Source organism: Mesoplodon bidens (assembly GCF_964165515.1).
Source record: "Mesoplodon bidens genome assembly, chromosome: 19".
NCBI lineage: Eukaryota > Metazoa > Chordata > Mammalia > Artiodactyla > Ziphiidae > Mesoplodon > Mesoplodon bidens.
The window spans coordinates 38,643,756-38,662,712 of NC_138179.1; the positions used below are offsets into that span (position 1 = coordinate 38,643,756).

The 18,957-nt window shown below is 53.5% G+C and overlaps 1 protein-coding gene and 1 long non-coding RNA gene across 2 annotated transcripts; one reads left to right on the forward strand and one right to left on the reverse strand.

Annotated features, from left to right (window-relative positions):
• Positions 1-1,985: 1,985 nt before the first annotated feature.
• On the reverse strand, positions 1,986-16,891 carry FADS6 (fatty acid desaturase 6). The gene is made up of 6 exons (XM_081217952.1): positions 16,683-16,891; positions 15,882-16,048; positions 6,608-6,788; positions 5,155-5,342; positions 3,549-3,728; positions 1,986-2,961 (listed from the first exon to the last, which is right to left on the reverse strand). Exons 1-6 carry the CDS (start codon positions 16,843-16,845, stop codon positions 2,812-2,814), a joined length of 1,029 nt encoding a protein of 342 aa, XP_081074078.1. The 5' UTR covers positions 16,846-16,891; the 3' UTR covers positions 1,986-2,811.
• LOC308607440 lies at positions 6,941-9,343 on the forward strand. The gene is made up of 4 exons (XR_014014012.1): positions 6,941-7,074; positions 7,911-8,041; positions 8,234-8,591; positions 8,817-9,343. It is a non-coding gene; the product is annotated as an uncharacterized lncRNA (long non-coding RNA).
• Positions 16,892-18,957: the final 2,066 nt, after the last annotated feature.

An 18,957-nucleotide genomic window follows, 5' to 3' on the forward strand; every position in this document is an offset into this window, starting at 1 on the left:
TCTTTATGGCTTATCTTCACAATATGTAACGTGAGGGGAAAATAGTACCAATTTCTTGTAAAGATTAAAGTTAGATAGCATAGGTAAAAATGTGCTGCAAGTTCTGAATTGACGTTAGCTATCATCATCATTGTAAACATCACCTCCGATACACCTGTTAGTTCGACCATAGGTCTCTGCAGAGCCCTAGAAGGGCTTCATTCACTCCTGTCATCTCCCCTCATTTCTCAAGCCCCAAGCAATCCCAGCCACAATCCCAGCGTAACAGAAAATCAAGCTTCAAAGTGATGGAGTGTTCTTGGGTGCTTATCGTACAGCCAAGTCTGGTACCAGGGCCTCCAGCTGCAGCACATTCCCCACTCAGGCCCAGATCAATAACAATGAGTCACTGTTGTATTAGGATGGTTTTATTTTTTTAATAAATTTATTTATTCATTTATTTAGTTTTTGGCTGCATTGGGTCTTCGCTGCTGCACACAGGTTTTCTCTAGTTGCTGAGATCTGGGGCTACTCTTGGTTGCGGTGCGCAGGCTTCTCATTGCGGTGGCTTCTCTTGTTGCGGAGCACGGGCTCTAGGCGCGCGGGCTTCAGTAGTTGTGGCTCGCGGGCTCTAGAGCGCAGGCTCAGTAGTTGTGGCGCACGGGCTTAGTTGCTCCGCGGCACGTGGGATCTTCCCGGACCAGGGCTCGAACCCGTGTCCCCTGCGTTGGCAGGCGGGTTCTTAACCACTGCACCACCAGGGAAGCCCTAGGATGGTTTTAATCATTAGCCAGGACTGTGCAATGGGGCCTTTTCTGATGTTGCATTTTTCACATGGAGAATAAGCAGTTTGATTAATCGCATTCCCAGTTCTTAAGGCCACGTCTGAGTCACTAATGCATTTCAAAAGAGCCAGCCTCATACCAAGAGGACTGCTTGGATCCAAACCTCTGCTCTATCAGTCAGCCTTCCAGGAGGAAACAGACGGCATGCTTAGAGGGTCTGACTGAAGAGAGTTTAATGAAGGAACTCTGTGCAGAGGTGTAGCAGGATGCAGGATGTGGTGAAGCACCTCCAGGGCTAGCAATAGCTGAAAGCCAGTACCACCTCAGGCCCGGAAGGAGCAAAAGGAGGGACTGTTTCAGAAGTAGTGAGAATTGTAGCTGTAGGAGAGGGCGCCGGACAGGAGGTGTGGGCTTTGGGACAGGAGCGCAGGGTGGAGGAGAAAGTAATGGCTCTGGACGGGCAAGTGGCAGCTACCCAGCAGAGCCACCTAAAGCCACACCAGAGATGGGTTCCCTAACAGGACCCGGCTTAGAGAATGCCTTCACCTGCCCTCTGACCCCTCAGCCCATCCCATTTGCTGGCATTTAGCCTCCCCATCTTCAGGGTCACCACACCCTTCACCTCGTCCAAGGACTTCACTGAAAAACAAGGCAATTGTGTGCTCAGAATAGACTTGCATGTCTTCGACCAGAGATGATTTTTGCCCCCCAGGGGACATTTGGCAGTGTCTGTAGACATTTTTGATGGTCACAACTTGGGTTCCTGGAACCTAGTGGATAGAAGCTGGGGATGCTGCTAAACACCCTAGAATGCACAGGACAGGCCCCCAGCGACAAAGCACTATCTGGCCAATATGTCATGGTGCTGAGGTGAGAAACCGTGTTTTAAACTAACTGCTCTGGCCTCCTGTCACAGGCTGGGCCTCCCTCTCTGTTTCTCCATCAGCCTCCAGCCGGGCCCCTCCTCCCACCCTCTAATCCAGCCTCCAGCCAGGGCAGCTCCCAGCCCTCTCTCAAATCAAGGCTGCCCGCTTTGGGCTGAATGTCAGTGGTGTCCCCAGTACCTGGACCTCTTCCTCCGGCTGGCACCAGTAGTTCTCTTATATTCCCACCTCGCTCCCAGGCTGCAGACCATCGTTTCACAGCCGAGCCGAGCCCTGGACCCCCAGCTCTTGTATCCGCACCCCCCACACACTCTCCTTCCCCTCCTTCCTCTCCTCTCTAAGGCCATCTGCCCTCCAGACCCTGTTCCCGGAACCCCTCTCCAGCCTCAGCGACCCTCCCAGTAATTTTCTCTCTCTTCCAATTGAGAATTCTTCCACCCCTTGTAAACATCATGAAACAAAGCAGACTTCTAGAGCTAGCCAAGGTCACGCTCAAAGCTATTTATACCCTTTCTCCCCTTATTTCGCCTGGAGTGCCCTCCCCACAAAACACACACTTTGATCTCACAGATGCTGTGCGTCTTGGGAGCTGCTGAGCCAGTGTCTTGCACAGGCTTCCGGGCTGAAAGCTTAGGAAGGTCTGCCACAGGTAACCTCTCCCTGTGGTCCCTGGGGAGAGGGCTTCTTAGGGGCCAGAACCTCAAGGGCACAGGAAGAAGCAGTGGCCGAGTGTGGGGCTCCCTGGCACCAGGGAGCGGACCCTTCTCTCTCGGTGTCCCCTCCTAGCCTGCCCCCTACATAGGGCCCCTCCTTACCCCCGTCCCATAGCCCTACCAAGGCTCAGAGCCAGCAGGGGAGGAACCCAGCTGTTCAGTCCTGAGATGAAGTTGACTGAGGTCCAGATTGACCGGAATGCCCAGCCACCTTTATTCCTTTCCTCCAGATATCCCTCAAAACCCGGAAAAGCAAGCAGGGCAGGTGACCCCCAGGCCCCCCAGCATGAGCTCCCCGTCTCACTGCCCACCCCGCGCCTCCACACTCCAGGCAACCGAGCCACACCCACTGGGCAAGGGCCCACACCCTCCCAGCCCCAGGGATGGCCAGCAGGAGAGCCGGGGGGTGGGCCCGGAAGGGAGAGCGGGGCGACTGCGCCGGCCCGCCCCTCACTGCAGCCCCACCAGCTCTGTGATGGGAGGGGTCTGCACCATGAGCTCCTCGTAGTGGTGGAGAAACAGCCGGAAGCGAGCCAGGTAGGAGTCCTCGTTGTACGGCAGCTGCTTCTCACGGAGGAACTGGGACACCACGGGCTTCACCTGCCAGAAGGTGGGCGGGAGGAGGGGCCGCTGAGCCGGGGCTGTGGGCAGGCCCATTGCCACTAGGACCCTTCCTCTGCCCAGCCCCCCACTCCTGTCTGCTTTGTCCCGTGATGCTCCGGAGGAGCTGAGGGGTTTGGAGAATTCCCGCCTCCCATTTCCAGCAGGCAAGGGAAAGGGAGGGCTTCTCCCCAGCACCCTTCTCTGGAGCTCCCGAATCTGTGACAGTCCTCCTTTGCATAGGGGGATAAACCACAGCTCCTTTTCACCAAGCACCTACGGTGGGCCCAACATTTCAGATCCATTTCTTCATTTCATCCTCAAAGCCTGTCAACGTAAGCACTACTTAGTCCCATTTTACAGATGAGGAAGCCGAGGCTCAGAGACATTCAGTTAACTTGCCCAGAGCCACACGGCTAGTAAGAAAACCAGGTGTCTCTGATCACAAACCCACACTGCTGCCTGTACCCTGGACTGACCTTCCTGGGAACCTCTAACCAGTTGGTTAGAGAACCCCGAAGGTGACTCCCCCTCCACCCTGAGATAGTTTCTTCATCCAAGCCCCCCCAAGCCTGACCCTCATCTACCTTCAGGCACATGTTGTCGGAGAGCCTGGGGAAGAGGTGGTGCTCCACGTGGCAGCTGATGAGGGAGTGGCCGAATGCCCAGTCCAGCACGGGCAGCCGGGGCAGGTTAAGCACCCCCAGGCTCATCATGTGGATCCGTTGGGGCTTCTTGTCCCGGGAGAACATGGGCAGCCCGATGTGCTGTGACAGACACAAGGGTCACGCCCTGGGGCTGGGCCGGGCAGCCCTGTGCCTCCCCACCCCGCCTCAGGCATCCTCAGCTAGCACCCGGGGACCCTTGGGTTCTTCTGCCTTCCTCACCTCCCACTCCAGCAGGACCAGTAGAGGCGGGAGGAAGCTGAGGTCTTCCACCCAGCTCCAATGCGACCCTGTCTGTGCCCCTCGCTGAGTCTCGCCCGTCTCTGGGTCCCTCTCCCTATCTGTGCAATGAAGGGCTTGGCCTGGGTGCCTCTCTGATCTCGTGGTCCTCTAAGCCCACGACTGCCCACCACTGTCCCTCATGTCCCTGTGCCTGCATCCCAAAGAGACCCTTCTCTGCTTCTTTTGACCAGTCAAAATCCTGCTCATGGTTCAAGATCAAGTGTGCACATCCTTGTGTATTTTTTCATTCACCAAGGATGTACAGGGCTTCCCTGGTGGTGCAGTGGTTAAGAATCCACCTGCCAATGCAGGGAGCACGGGTTTGAGCCCTGGTCCGGGATGATCCCACATGCCGCGGAGCAACTAAGCCCGTGCGCCACAACTACTGAGCCCGCGTGCCTAGAGCTCGTGCTCTGCAACAAGAGAAGCCACCGCAATGAGAAGCCCATGCACCACAACAAAGAGTAGCCCCCGCTCACCACAACTAGAGAAAGCCCACACGCAGCAACGAGGACCCAATGCAGCCAAAAATAAATAAATAAATAAATGTATTTAAAAAAAAAAAAAAGATGTATAAACGCCTGCTCTGCCAGGCACTGTCCTCGGTCTAGAGGATGTGGAAGTGAACGGGAGCTTCTGCTCTAGCAGGACAAGCAGATGGGACACAACTATGGGATTATGTCATGGGATTCAGTCATTAATGGCAGTGTGGTAAGTGCTGGGATGGTCATATGCAGGATGCTCTAACCCGGGGTCTTCACTTGTGCCGGGAGCAGGGAGGTGACCATCCCTGGAAATGGCCCAGAACTGAGTGCTGAGCTGCTGGCCTCCCATGAAGACCTTCGTCTCCAGCTCCTGCATCCGCCTGCCTCGACACGTGTGTGCTGGGACCTCTGCGATGGCCCTTGGGCTTATCACAGTAAGAGCCCTGGAGGTAGGAGCTGGGGTCCTATTCACTTGTGTCCCCACAGAGCTTAATCTAGTAACCTACACATAGAAGCTTCTTAATAAATCTCTGATCTGTGTGTGAATGGCAGCCAGTGTTGAAGAGAGCTCCTTACCTGGGACCAAAACTCTCTGTGATGACCCACAGAGAGAAAGGAAGAGAGAGGGTGGGCAGGGGAGGTGGAGGGATGCTTCCTCAGGTGGCCTCTCTCTCCCCCGGAACCTAGAGTCCAGCCTGCGCCAGGCACCCTGGAGAGTGATCCCTGTAGCCCCCCAGCACTCAGGGTGGGGGAGGCCTCACCTGGAAGATGTTGACATGAAGGTAAGGGTGGGCCAGCAGGGATCTGGTGATGAGCATGCAGACCAGGGCTGAGCTGGGGCTCTGGAAGCCAGACACATTCAGCAGCAGCCAGTAGTGAGAATAAAGGCCCAGGGAAATCAGGCTAAGCGTCCGCAGGGCTGTCCTGAGCTCCACCTCTCTCAGCCGTTCTGCCAGAAGAGGCAAGAAATAGAGGGAGGGGTTGGCAAGGTTCCGATCCAACATGAGTTGGCTCCCTGGTGGCTCAATAGTGCAAACTAGGGTGACCTAGGTGTTCAGTTCATCCATACACAGCCCTGAAAAGTAGGTTCACCCATTTTCTTTTCTTTTCTTATTTTTTTGGCCGCGCGGCTTGCAGGATCTTAGTTCCCTGACCAGGGATCAAACTCAGGCCCCAGCAGTGAAAGCACCGAGTCCTAAGCACTGGGCCTCCAGGGAATTCCCTTTTGTTTTTGGGGGGTTTTTTTGGTTCTCACCCATTTAATGGATGAGAAAACAGAGCATTAAGCAACCTGACCAAGGTCAGTCTGATAGTAAGTGGCGGCCCGGGACTTGAGCCCAGGTCTGGTTGTCCCCTAGCCCATGCTCTTTCCACCGTATGCTATTGCTCCTATGATACTAAAAATCATAACATGCAATAGAGTGTGAGGCATTTAGAAAGCATTTTTACATCTATGATCTCATTATGCCTTCACACCATCCTTTTTTTTTTAGAAAAAAACATTTAATAAACAGTAACACAAGTGAATGTTTATAACATGATCAGGGATTATTAAATAGACAACAAGATGATGGTAAATGAGGCTTGTATACCAAATATAAAGAGTAAAGGTTATTCATTTATTTATTTAGGCATTTGATGCCTTCCCATGCAACGTTCTAGTCTTCTCAGATAGCCACAGAGCTTTTTAAATTTTTATTTTATTTTACTGTGGTTAAGAAAACTTAACATGAGATTTATCCACATAGGTTTTAAAGTGTGCGATACAGTACTGTTGTCTATGGGCACAGTGTTATATAGCAAATCTCTAGAATTTATTCATTTTGCATAACTGAAACTTTATGCTCATTGAACAGGGACTTTGCATTTTCCCCTCCCCTCAGCCCCTGGTACCACCATTCTGTTCTTTGCTTCAATGAGTCTGACTACTTTAGATACCTCATATAATAAGTGGAATTGTTTCACACCCTCTTTGAGGAGCAGGTAAGAACCTGAGGTCCAGAGAGGTTAAGTTACCTGCCTGTGGTCACCAGCCGGTAAGTGGCAGAGCCAGACTTGGCCCCAGGACCAAGGTTCTTTCCACCCTGCCTGGCTGTCTCAGAAAGTTTCTGTCTGGTCTTAACTCAGGGCTTCTCACTTCTTCCATGAAGCCAGGAAAGGAAGGAAGGAAAGGGGGAACCAGATCTTTGCAGGGCCCAGCCCTGGCATACTCACCGACAGCCACCAGCGGGGTTAGGATGGGGATCAAGAAAGGAGCGAGGAACATGTAGACGTAGCGGTTGAGGCAAGGCAGCTTCCACGTGCTTGAGTCCCCCAGGCCCAGCACGTTGGTGTAGCCATGGTGCATCTTGACGTGTCCGTACCTGGCGTGCTCTGCAGTGAAGGACGTGCATACCTAGAGGAGGGAGCCAGAAAGGGCGCTGGGGTCTGTATCAGGCACAGGAGAGCAAAGCAGGATCTTCGGAGCCTTGAAAACACCCTCCCTCCCCAGACCACGCATTTCCAGGGCCTTCCTGCCTTCCACCCACAGCTCGTCAGCCTTGACCATCAACTCTCAGGGATCCACGACCACAGAGCGGCAGCCAGTCAAAGCAACCGCGTCCACTTGGCGTGCAAAGCAGTGGGCGGGCACAGCCCCCCGTGATTGCAGCCTGCAAGCCTGAGGATTGGACACACTGCAGGTAAAGCTCCTGGCATGTGTTGCCAATTATTTTGTGAGTGTTTATCTTTGAAACATCTGTACCTTCATAGCACTGCTTTGCATTCTGGGCCCACAGCAGTGGGGGGAGGGGTGCAGGAGTGGTCTGGGGGCGAAGAAAGGCCATCTTCTGAACTGTCCATGAGGGTGCCCTGGTGGGGACCAAGAGTTCACTTCTTCCTAGGGGTGACTCTTCTCTGGCGTGACCCCCTGTGGGATTCTCTGAAGCTGGCAGTGAGCAGCAGCAGCTCTGACTCCAAGAGCAGTCATTCTGAATGTAAAAGAGGTGCTAAGGTGTTTCTTATGCAAATATATGCAAATGAACATGCAGCCATCAGCCTCTTCCAATATTTTATCCAAGCCAGAAGATGTTGCTAATTTTACTGAAGGTGCTGCCTGCCTGTTTCCAGGAGGACGTGAAGGGTTTCCCAATGCCAGTCACTGTGAGCCCCATACAGACAGCAGAACACACTCAGTTGAGTGTTCAGCATTCTGCACATTATACATGTAACTCATTAATCTTAAGCCTGGTGGGGTGGGGGAGGGTTATTATTATTATTATTATTATTATCAGTGCTGTTATTATTCACAGCTGACACAAGCAGAAACTGAGATAGAGGCCACGTGCCCACCCCAGCTCACTCAGCTAAGTAGGTGGCAGAAGTGGGATTTCAACCCTGGTTCCATCCAAGATAAGGCATAAAACCCCTGGGATGAGTCGCTGCAACAGAGTATGAACCCAGGCTTGGAGTCCAGGCAGCAGAGACAAGACCGCGAGAAGACAGATAACGAACGACACTGTCTTCCCACTCTCTGCAGAGACTCTCTCCCTTGGAACGAAATGAAGCCGAAAAGTAGGATATGATGTCACAACGGCAGTTTCACAACAGACAGGGGAAGATAGTCAAACCAACACTGTACGGGCCCCTCTCAAGGCAGAGGATGTGAAGGTAAATGTTGATTCAGCGACAGTGTGCCTGTGGAGTTCACAGAAACAGGAGAGGTGCTTCGCTCTCAGATGATGTAACCCACAGAGGGGTGGGTCTGCTCTCTGGTTTCGTAACCTTGCAAAGGGACAGAACCTGGGGGAGGCTGCAGAAGGTGGGCAGGTAACCTGTCAATTAAAGTGATGTCTCTTCCAGGCCTGCTGGTCTGGAAGGACCTGCTGCTCAAGAGGGCCAGGCAGTTGGTTCAACAGAGGGGCCTCCGCCGGGGTCTGCCAGGACCTCCTCAGAGGCCAGCCTGCCTCTGTCCAAGGCCTGCAAGTGTGTTTTGAATCTCACGGTTCTGTAACCAGAAGAAGCGACTGTTTTTAACTGCTCCTTCCTCGTACTTCTGCTCTGAGGGCTGATCCTGTCTGCATTGCTTCTTTCTTCAAGAAACGTCAGCTGAATGCAGCAATCTGCTCTTCCTTCTGGCCCAAGCTCCACGTCTCCTCACTGACCGCAGTTTGAGTAGCAAGGCCAGAAACGACCTGGGGCCTGAACCCTACCAAGCCTGGTAAGAACTTGACCCTCAGGGGCCTGGTAGGGCCAGGTGCTCAGCCACGTGCCCAGACCCGGGAATGGGGGGCGGGGGCGGGGATGAACCACCTGTGTGGTCCGACATAACACATGATTTGGGACTTAGAACAGGCTTCCAGAGTCTGTGTGCTTTGCCTTTTTATATAACTAAGAAGAGATTTGAGGCTGTTTCTATAAGACTGGAATTCTCCCTCCCAGCTAGATGTTCTTTCCAGAAGAAGAAGGAACGCGGGGGGTTTGGGAGAAGGAGAGATTGGACGTGGACTGCGGTGTGTCTCACTTGCACCCATCAAGGGGCGGGAGGATGTAGCCACGTGCTACAGACGATCCTGCCGTACAGGATTATTTACAGGTCTTACCCAAGAGGATTTCCCATCCAGACCCAGAGAAAGTTCCAGAAGCTTCTTGATATCGCTACCCTCTGTACCCTCAGGAAGACTTAAGAGCCTAGGCCTCTTAGCCGCACTCAGGCTCTGCAAGTGGCCAGAGTGTGTGCGGGGCGGACGTCAGTATAATTCCTCTGGACATCCCCTCTCAGCTAAAATCAGAGGCCCCAGACCTCTCATTCACTCATTTAGTTGTTTTTTCACTTAAGCATCCTCAGACCTCTGCCAGCAGCCAAAGGTAGTTATCTAATATTCTCCTCTTTTATTTTTTACACAAACAATACTTTGCAGGATTAAAAACCATCATTTTAAGAGTATGACACGAAGTTGGGTTTCAAATAGGTCACTTTACCGGATTGGAAGGGGAGGGGCAGGACGAGGCAGGTGATGGGCCGGAGGCTGTAGGTGTGGCCACTGGGAGAGGTGAGGAGTGGGAGAGCAGGGATGGAGGGTGGGATCTGGGGGAAGGGTGAGGAGTGGGCGGAGGAGGAGGCATCAAGACAAAAGGGCCAAATTTCCAGCTCGAGGCCTGGCGCATGGTGGGGTCACTCCAGAGATGGGGCAGGATAAGAGGGCCACAGGCATGGACCAGCTGAGAGAGAGGGGCTGGGGGCTGTCACAGCGGCAGCATCCCTCAGGCAGGAGGGACTCCAGGCTGGAGTCTGCCCAGCTTCCATTCCTCCCTCCAGACCCTCTCTCACTGATCCCAGGGCTGAGCAACCCCTTCACACTGGCTTCAGCGTTTGCGGGGTGGTGGGGTGCTTCTGAGGCTCCACAGGCCTCAGCAATTGGTTTGTCAGATAAAGTATAGTGCACCCACATAAATTAGAATCTCAGATAAACAACCGTTTTTTATAGACATATATCCCAAACACTGCCTGCATTTCTTGTTTATCTGAAGACCAGAGTTCACTGGGCATCCTGGATTTTTTTTTTTTTTTTTTTTTTTTTGGCTATGTTGGGTCTTCATTGCTGTGCACGGGCTTTCTGTAGTTGTGGCGAATGGGGGCTACTCTTTGTTGAGGTGCACGGGCTTCTCATTGTAGTGGCTTCTCTTTGTTGCACAGCATGGGCTCTAGGCGCGCAGGCTTCAGTAGTTGTGGCTCGCGGGCTCAGTAGTTGTGGCACATGGGCTTAGTTGCTCCATGGCATGTGGGATCTTCCAGGACCAGGGCTCTAACCCATGGTCCCCTGCATTGGCAGGCAGATTCTTAACCACAGCGCCACCAGGGAAGTCCCGCATCCTGGATTTTTATTTGCTACATCTGGCAGCCCTACTCAGTGAGAACACAAGTCACTGAGCGCGAGTCCTCAGGTACCACGCGGGCTCTCCCACTAACACTGATGTGTTAGCGCCTTTGGATAACAGAGGGGCCGCGGTGAGGGCGGAAGCCAGAGGAGCCTGGAGTGCCTCATCCTGCTGGGAGCAGGATGTGGTCGGGGCTGATCCTATCAAGCGGCTCTCATGAAATTCTTTCCCTTTTCAGGCCTTGTCCCTAGAAACTCCCAGCTCCTCTGCTTGGCCCATGGGCCTCCTTTTCCCCTTTTCTCCAGAGTCCCCATGAGATTCTAGTGACTCCAGGTTTCTGTGGGTCCCTCATGCACTATGCTCTTCCCAGATCCATGCCTTTATCTGTACCTCTGCTCAGCCTGCAGCCACCTTCCCGCTTCTGGGCCTGGGATCAGGATCCCTGTCCTGGCAGTGTCTCCTCTGGACACTCTCACCAGGGGTTCTCAGCACTATTGACATTTGGGACCAACACTGTCTCAGCCCCCCAAGCTCCGCAGCAAACCCAGTCTCCCTCCAATCTCCCTTCACAACTGGGCAGCCACTGGGCCCCTGGGAGCAGCCCCACCCTTTTCCCTCCAAGCCCCTCCCCCTAGGGACACTCCTCAGACTAAGTGCTGCCACCCACAGACAACCACCTGATCTGCTCCTGGGTCCTCGGCCTCTGGGGGCCAGTGGGCAAGCCCACCCAGAGGCAGGCTTTTAGAGACCCTCAGGAGTTGGAATCACCACGAGAACCCTTAAAAGTACATTTTGCAAATCTGCACGTGATAAAATGGCACAAACACACACACACACACACACACACACACACACCAATGTCAACGTCCTGGGTTTGCTGTTGAATGACATTTACATAAATGTAACTATTGGGGGAAACTGGGTGAAGGATCCACTGGACCTCTGTCCTCTCTGATCTATTTTTGCAATGTCCTATGAATCTAATTTTTTCAAAAATAAAAAGGTTTTATTTTTTTAAGTATATTTTGTACTGCAGATCTGCGTTTGCCTGCTAAATAATTCTTTTAATTAAAAAACTTAAAAATCACAGTGGCGCAAACTCAGATTACCACCCCTCGGGGGGCAGGAGGGGCCGAACAGAAGATCAGAGGATAACGGCCACCCTGAACTCGTGGCAAGAGAACGTTCGAGCATCATGACCCGGCTGGGGGTTCTCGGCTCTGTTTCCACCACCACCACCACACGGGACTGGAACGAAGGTGACGGCATTTCCCTGGGTGACACCCCTCCCCCACGGCAGAGCTGGCCTGTGCTCTCTGTGGACCATCTGTGACTCCACCCCCGTAGCACAAAGCCAACTTCAGAAGGAGGGTTTGAAGTTGAGACACAGTGGAGCTTAGTAACTGGTACAGCCTGTTCCCTCCTACTCAGGGGAACATCTTGATAGTGAGTGACTTGCAAGGGAGTCCCTAAAGCCCTCTTGACTGCAGGAGTTAATCTTTCCCAACTAAAAATAGAGTTGTCATATGATCCTGCAATCCCATTCCTGGGCATGTGTCTGGAGAAAACTATAATTTGAAAAGATACATGCACTCCAATGTTCATTGCAGCACTATTTACAATAGTCAAAACAGGGTAACAACCTAAATGCCCAGTGACACATGAATGGATAAAGAAGATGTGGTATATACATACTATGAAATACTACTCAGCCATAAAAAAGAATGAAATAATGCCATTTGCAGCCACGTGGATGGACCTAGAGATTATCATACTAAGTGAAGGAAGTCAGAATGAGAAAGACAAATACTATACGATATCACTTATATGTGGAACCTAAACTGTGACACAAATGAACTTATCTACGAAACAGAAACAGACTCACAGACATAGAGAACAGACTTGTGGTTGCCAAGGGGGAGGGGGAAATGAGGGAAGGATAGACTGGGAGTTAGCGATTAACACCTGCAAACTATTATACATAGCATGGATAAACAACAAGGTCCTCCTGTATAGCACTGGGAACTATATTCAGTATCCTGTGATAAACCATAATGGAAAAGAATATGAAAAAGAATGTGTGTATGTATACATATATATACATATATATATATGGAAAACTGAATCACTTTGCTGTATAGTAGAAATTAACACAACATTGTAAATCAACTATACTTCAATAAAATAAATTTTAAAAAAATCTTTCCCAAGCTTCAGTACTTAAACCATGGGGGCCTGCCTGCCCCAGCCTGCCCCCCACATTCCTGTGGCCTTTGACTGGCAGTCCCCAAGGATATGACTGACAGTCCCCAAGAATATAACTAGTAGTCCCTATGACATAGCCCAGGCCAGGGTGATCAGTGGGCAAGGTAGAGGGTCAGAAGTACACTAGTAGAGGAAATGGAACATTCTGGTGTAGACTGGAAATGGGTCTTCAGAGGGAAGTTCATCCTGGTGTGGGTGAACCTCCTGGTGTATGACTTTGGATACTTTTGCAGAGAAACAACAGCAACCTGGATGTCAGCCACCGCCTCCATCCTGCCAGCTCCTCCCCTCAGATCTGATGGGTCAGAGTGACCTGTCTCACCCCCAGCTCTTGACAGCAGACCTTCAGACAAACCAGGCAAAGGCTGGGTGCCCCAGGAAAGCCAGTGACATTCAGCTGACACCTGAGGCTGCAACTAGTGGACTAGATTCTTCTATAGTGATGTTGCCTCCCGAGGGTCTCGGTTCGGGAAGAGCTCAGGCAGCCAACAAGAGGAGGATTACAGAGAGACAAACAGGACGTGGCGGACGGGGAGAGTCAGGGATCCAAGAGGGTCCCAGGTCACCCGCTGAGATCCTGCATATCGAGAGCTAGTCCTTTGCGTGATGCAAAGGACAGGTGGTGGTCCAGGGCCTGAACAAACAACCCCCTCAACACATACACACACACACACACACACAGCTCCACTGAGCTTTGCATAAGTTGGTCAACTTTTCAGTTAAAAATAAACTGCTAACAGACAAAACAAAACAAATAACAACAAAAATCACTAACCCTGGGACTAGCCTGGTGGTCTGGTGGATAAGACTCTGCGCTCCCAATGCAGGGGGCCCGGGTTCAATCCCTGGTCGGGGAACTAGATCCTGCACGCTGCAACTAAGAGTCCGCATGCTTCAGCTAAGATCCTGAGTGCCACAACTAAGACCCCGCGCAGCCAAAATAACTAAATAAGTAAGTAATTTTTTCTTTTAAATTACTAACCCTTTCCTTGCAGTTGACTGTGTTCCCTCCAGAGGAAAAAAAAAGAAAGAAACTTGTTACTTCGAAGCAAACATTGAAGAGTCAGGCCCAAACCCTAAATGAAGATCTAGGATGTCTCGTTTAATCCTCATGCTGGCTTCACGAGGGAGGTAACATTATTCTCATTTATTAGGTGAGGAAACTAACACTTAGATGCTGGTCCAAAGGCAGCCATTGTGTCCAAAGTGCCCCTGACGCTGTCCCCTGCCTGGCGGACAAGACCCAGGACTCCACTCGCCCCACCATGCCATGGGCTGAGGAGGTGAAGCCACCCCTCCTCCTCACTGAGAGCTGGATCTTCCCCAGAGGGTGGCCAGAGCCATGCCTTGATGGGGGTGTGGAAAAGTGGAGGCCTCCCACTCAGGTTGGCCAGCTGAGAAACTTGTGACCTGCCCGCAGCTGATTGCAGCACAGCAGCCTCTGTCACAACATGGGGGTGACAGCCAAACCCCCCCCACTATGGGGGGGCTCACCCACCTCTAGGCTGTGACCTTCCAGCAGCTGGCTCTTCCCTGGACCTTGTCCCCCCATCACCTGCAGGGTCATCATCAACAAATATTGAGTTCAGCCCTGTGCCAGGAGCTAAAGGGACAAAGAGGCAAAGATGAGGCCACCGTCCTGGGTCCCCGGGGACAAGAGGAGGTGCAGCCACCAGGCTGCCTAGGTCCTTCAGGGTGGGCCACGTGCTCTGGTTCGCCTGGAGCCCTCCAGCTGGGGAGCCTGGGAAGACTCCTCCTTCTCAGCTACCCCCAGGCCCCTGGAACTCAGTACAGCTTTGTCAAATCCACACAGAGCTAACCCTCCCTCTCGTGTCCCATGTGACTGCCTAACATGCCCAGTTCCTCCCCTGCCTGTAATGACAAACTTAGGGGGCATCTGACCCTGGCTCCACGGTTGGGCCTGCACCTTAGAGTCTGGCTGGGACCAGTGCCCAGGGGTCCCCGGGAAGGAGAGTGTCTTGAAATGGACCCTGAGGACCCACTGGTTCCCCCTTGTCCTTGGCACTTTAGAAATGTGTGCAAGGGACTTCTCTGGTGGTTCAGTGGCTAAGACTCCACACTCCCAATGCAGGGGGCCTGGGTTCAATCCCTGGTCAGGGAACTAGATCCCACACGCCACAACTGATAGGAGTTCCCACGCCCCAACTGAAATAAAAAAGATCCTGCAAGTGGCAACTAAGACCCGTGCAGCCAAGTAAATAAATAAATACTAAAAAAAGAAAAGAAAAGAAAAAGAAATGTGTGCAGGTGGGAGAGATGGGTTTGGGGAAAATGAGGGCAATGGAGAGTTCTGGGTAGGAAATGCTTCCTCTCACCCAACCGATGCAGTATAATTTTATAAAACGTCATGTGTGTGTGTATGTACAGTTACGTAGAGTTTTATAAAGTTATAAAGTTATATAACTTTATTAAAAGTTAATAACTGAGGGACTTCCCTGGTAGTCCAGTGGTTAAGACTCCGCACTTCCACTGCAGGGGCCACGGGTTTGATCCCTAGTCGGGGAACTAAGATCCCGCATGCCACGAGGCGTGGCCAATAAATAAATAAAAGCTCTTTTAAAAAGTTAATAATTGAGTTAACTGGTCATGGTAACCAGTTCCTGGCAAAAAAGGGCTGTTTCTGGTACCAGCTTTCATATTAGTTCATAAGGGACCTGGGTGGCCACAGGAGAGGCCGCCTGGAAAGGAGGGAAGGGGCTCTCAGAAGAACTGGGAGGCCTGAGACGAGTGCAGAGAGAAGGGCAACCTGGCCAGAAACCTTTGCCTTCCTGACTGTGCCCATAGGTTGAGGCAGCAGAGGGAGAGGGTGGAAGCAGGGGGGCCAAGGGTCAGGAGAGAGGAGGCACCTTCCTGGTACAGCCCTGGGGAAGCAGGGGGCTTCTGGATGGCTTGGCCATTGTCAGGTGTCGGGAGATGGCAGAGCTGGGGTGCTGTGACACCAGTCCCCTGCTTCCCTGCCCTTTGGTCCGTGGTTCACATCCTAAACCCTGATTGCAAAACCAGGAGGCCCCGAAGGTGTAGCCAGGACCTGCCAACCACAGGCATCCTGGTGGGAGGAGGAAGCTCTACCACCCTTGGCCCAGGGCTGCAGAGGCGAGCCGGTGCCCCCAGGAGAAACGGGTGCTCAGACCACATCGGCTGCCACAAATACTCATCATTCCTCATGCAGCCCTCTACCCTCTCAAGGGCTTGGGGACGTGCACGAACACCCACCGTAGTGAAGGCTGCACACTTGGGCCCACAGACCACAGCTGTAGCTGCCGGCCCTCGAGGGCACACACAACTGCACACACCTGGATTCTCACACACAGTACCAGCAGCTGCTCCCACCCAGTCCCAGGCTCACCTCCACAAAGAAAAGCACCAAGATCTTGCTCCAGCGTTTGGACTCGGTGAGGGCACCATGAGTGGCAAGGTGGCTGCCCTTGACAGTGAGCGTGTAGTGGCACACACCCAGGATGGTGATGCCCAGGGCAAAGACCAGGAGATTCTCAGAGCGCAGGCACAGGAACCCTGCATGGAGAAGGGAGAGTGGGTGTAGGGGGAGCGGTAAGGACAGGGCCTTTCTCTGGTTCTTGGAGATCTGGGCCCAAACAACCCAGCCCGCATCCCTGGGAGCCCATGCCAAAGCGGGCCCAGTCCTGAGGACTGCCACAGACAGCGGTGGGGCAAGTCCCATGATGGCCTGAGGGGCATGGGTTGGCTCTCTCTACCGGATTTGGGACAAAACAGCCCCACTGACTCACCAAGGAGACGCTGGGAGTCTTGCTTCTGCGCCCCAGCCAGAGGAGTGATGGTGTGCAGGGCATGGTGGGGGGTCCAGGCCAGGAGAAGTCCAGGGAACGCTCCCATCCTCCCTCTCACTCCCCTCACCCCATCCCTGGTGTCCCCCTGGAGCATCCTCTCCTTTCCCAGGCCACCTCATCCTTCCCTGCCTCTCCCTGACTCGGCTCAACTTTCTCCTCCACTGCCCTTCGTACCATCAGGGCTCCTCTGGGGATACAGGCAGGACACCCCGACTAGACTTTCGGGGTTGACCCTCTGTCCTGGGGTCCCGGGCCCCCCAGCCCTCTCCGTCTCCCTCCCCCGCCTCCCACCGCCCCCATCCCAGCCGGACCCCTGATCGCCCTGGCCCCGTGTCCCTCACCGGGTGGCAAGGCGAGGAGGCTGAGCGCGAGGATGGCGCAGTCCACGCCGTGGCGCTCCCACCACGAGCTCACCCTCACCACGTCCTGGACCCGCACCTCCAGCTCGCCCAGCAGCGCCTCGGCCCCGCCGTTCGCACGGAGCGCGCCCCGCGCCGGTTCCATGGGCTCCGAGCGGCGGGCTCGGCGCCCGCGGAGGACTCCGAAGACGCGGAGCGTCTGCGGCGCCGGGCGGACTATAGGCGCAGAGCGCGAGCCGGGGCGGGGCGGGGCGGGGCGGAGTCACGCGCGCGGCTGGGATCCCCCGCCCCCTGGTGTCAGGGCGCGTGCCGGGCGCCAGGGCTCCTGCAGCCGCGCGCTGCGGCGTCCCGGCCCGGGGCCACCCTCCCGGCGGGCAGGACCAGAATCGCCGCAGGAGGAGCGCGCAGATGCGCGGGGGTGGGGAGGCCATCCGGAGCCAGAAGCAGCTCGCGGTCCAGGGGCCCCGGCGCGGGCGGGGCGGGGGCACAGAGACCTCAGGGGAGACCCCCGAGGGCCTTCCCTGATTGCCTGATCTCAAATAACTCCCTCGCGTTCTCCCGGACCCCGCACCCCGCTCGGGTTTGTGGTACCATTTTTATCCCATAGCTTAAGTATTTTTCTCAGTAGCACTTAGCGGACTCTCCCACACAAGACACGGACATTTGTTCCCTGTCTCCACCGACCGACTGGACGCTGGTGCCACCAGGCCTCACTTTGCCGATTTTGCTCAAGCTGTATCTCCAGTACTTTAAACAGTGCACGAAAATATTTTTGAATTCATGGGACCGAAACTTCAAGGCCTCACTCTACCCAGACCAGTGGGGGAGTGGGGGCACCCCTTTGAATCCGGCTTTAGCAGCGGTGACCCGTGGAGGGTTGGCTTCCCAGCCCAGTGGCTTTGGGGGTGAGAAGGGATAGCTATAGGGAAAACACGTTCCGAGCTCACCATTCCAGGTGGGGTCCCTCTGCAGGGCCGCTCACTCGGGGGCGGTGCCCGGGTCTGAAGGCCAAGGCAAACAGCCCCCAAGACTTGGGAGCAGCACCCGTCCTAGCCCTTCCCATCAGCCGAGGCCCCAACCCAGCGCTGCTGGAGGCTGGCCTTGGCCCCAAGGAGCACGAGACACTGTGTTCTGCAAACACCCTTCTCGGCTCCTGAGGGTCCTTTCTCCTTTTTCTTTTTTGTTTAACTTTCCCCCTGGTTTTATATTGAAGTCCCTTTAAAAATGAGGTCTGGGATGGTGAGGGCAGCAGCAATGGCCTCAGGAGACCTTTGGAGAGGGGGAGGGGGAGGGGGAAGAGGGGAAGGTGGCGGGAGGGAAGAGATGGAGGAGAAGTCTGTGAAAGAGGATCAGGAACACTTAAAGACTTTGATTCCTCGGTCTTCCTTGGCGTTTTCCTTCACGATTTCTTATGAGTTTATCCCTCCAGTGTTTTATAAAATGGCAAGATTTCTTTACCAGGTTGCTATTCAAAAGGGCTTACGATTTAATAGGCCAGTTCTCACCACACACATGTCTGGCTCCGTACAGTTTACCACTGACTTCCAGGTACTTATTAGGCTTGGTGTATCCCCCACAACTCTGTGAGGATGACGTCATCCCCATTTAATTGATGGGGGCCCGGATCTGCCCACAGTCACCCCACAGTTATTAAATGGCAAAGCTAGCACTCAAATCCAGGAAGTCTCCTCTAAATCCAATCATCTTTTGTTTTTATCAGAAATTCTTCCTTCTCAAACGTACTAGCATTTTCAGGGAGGGGATACCTACAATTTGTTTTTTAATTAATTAATTTTATTTTTGTATTTTTGGCTGCACTGGGTCTTTGTTGCTGTGTGCGGGCTTTCTCTAGTTGCGGCAAGCAGGGGCTACTCTTCGTTGCGGTGTGCAGGCTTCTCATTGTGCTGGCTTCTCTTGTTGTGGAGCACGGACTCTAGGAGCACGGGCTTCAGTAGTTGTAGTGTGCAGCCTCAGTAGTTGTGGCACGTGGGCTCAGTAGTTGTGGCACACAGGCTTAGTTGCTCCGCGGCATGTGCGATCTTCCTGGACCAGGGCTAGAACCCGTGTTCCCTGCACTGGCAGGCGGATTCTTAACCACTGCGCCACCAGGGAAGCCCGATACCTACAATTTTTAAAAGGATATTTGATATTAACATGCAACATTGTAATTCTATAAGGGCAGAATCCTACTGCTTTTATTCTATAGACTGGGGAACTTCCTGGTACCAGGAAGCCCCTCTCCAGGCCTGGGCTGCCC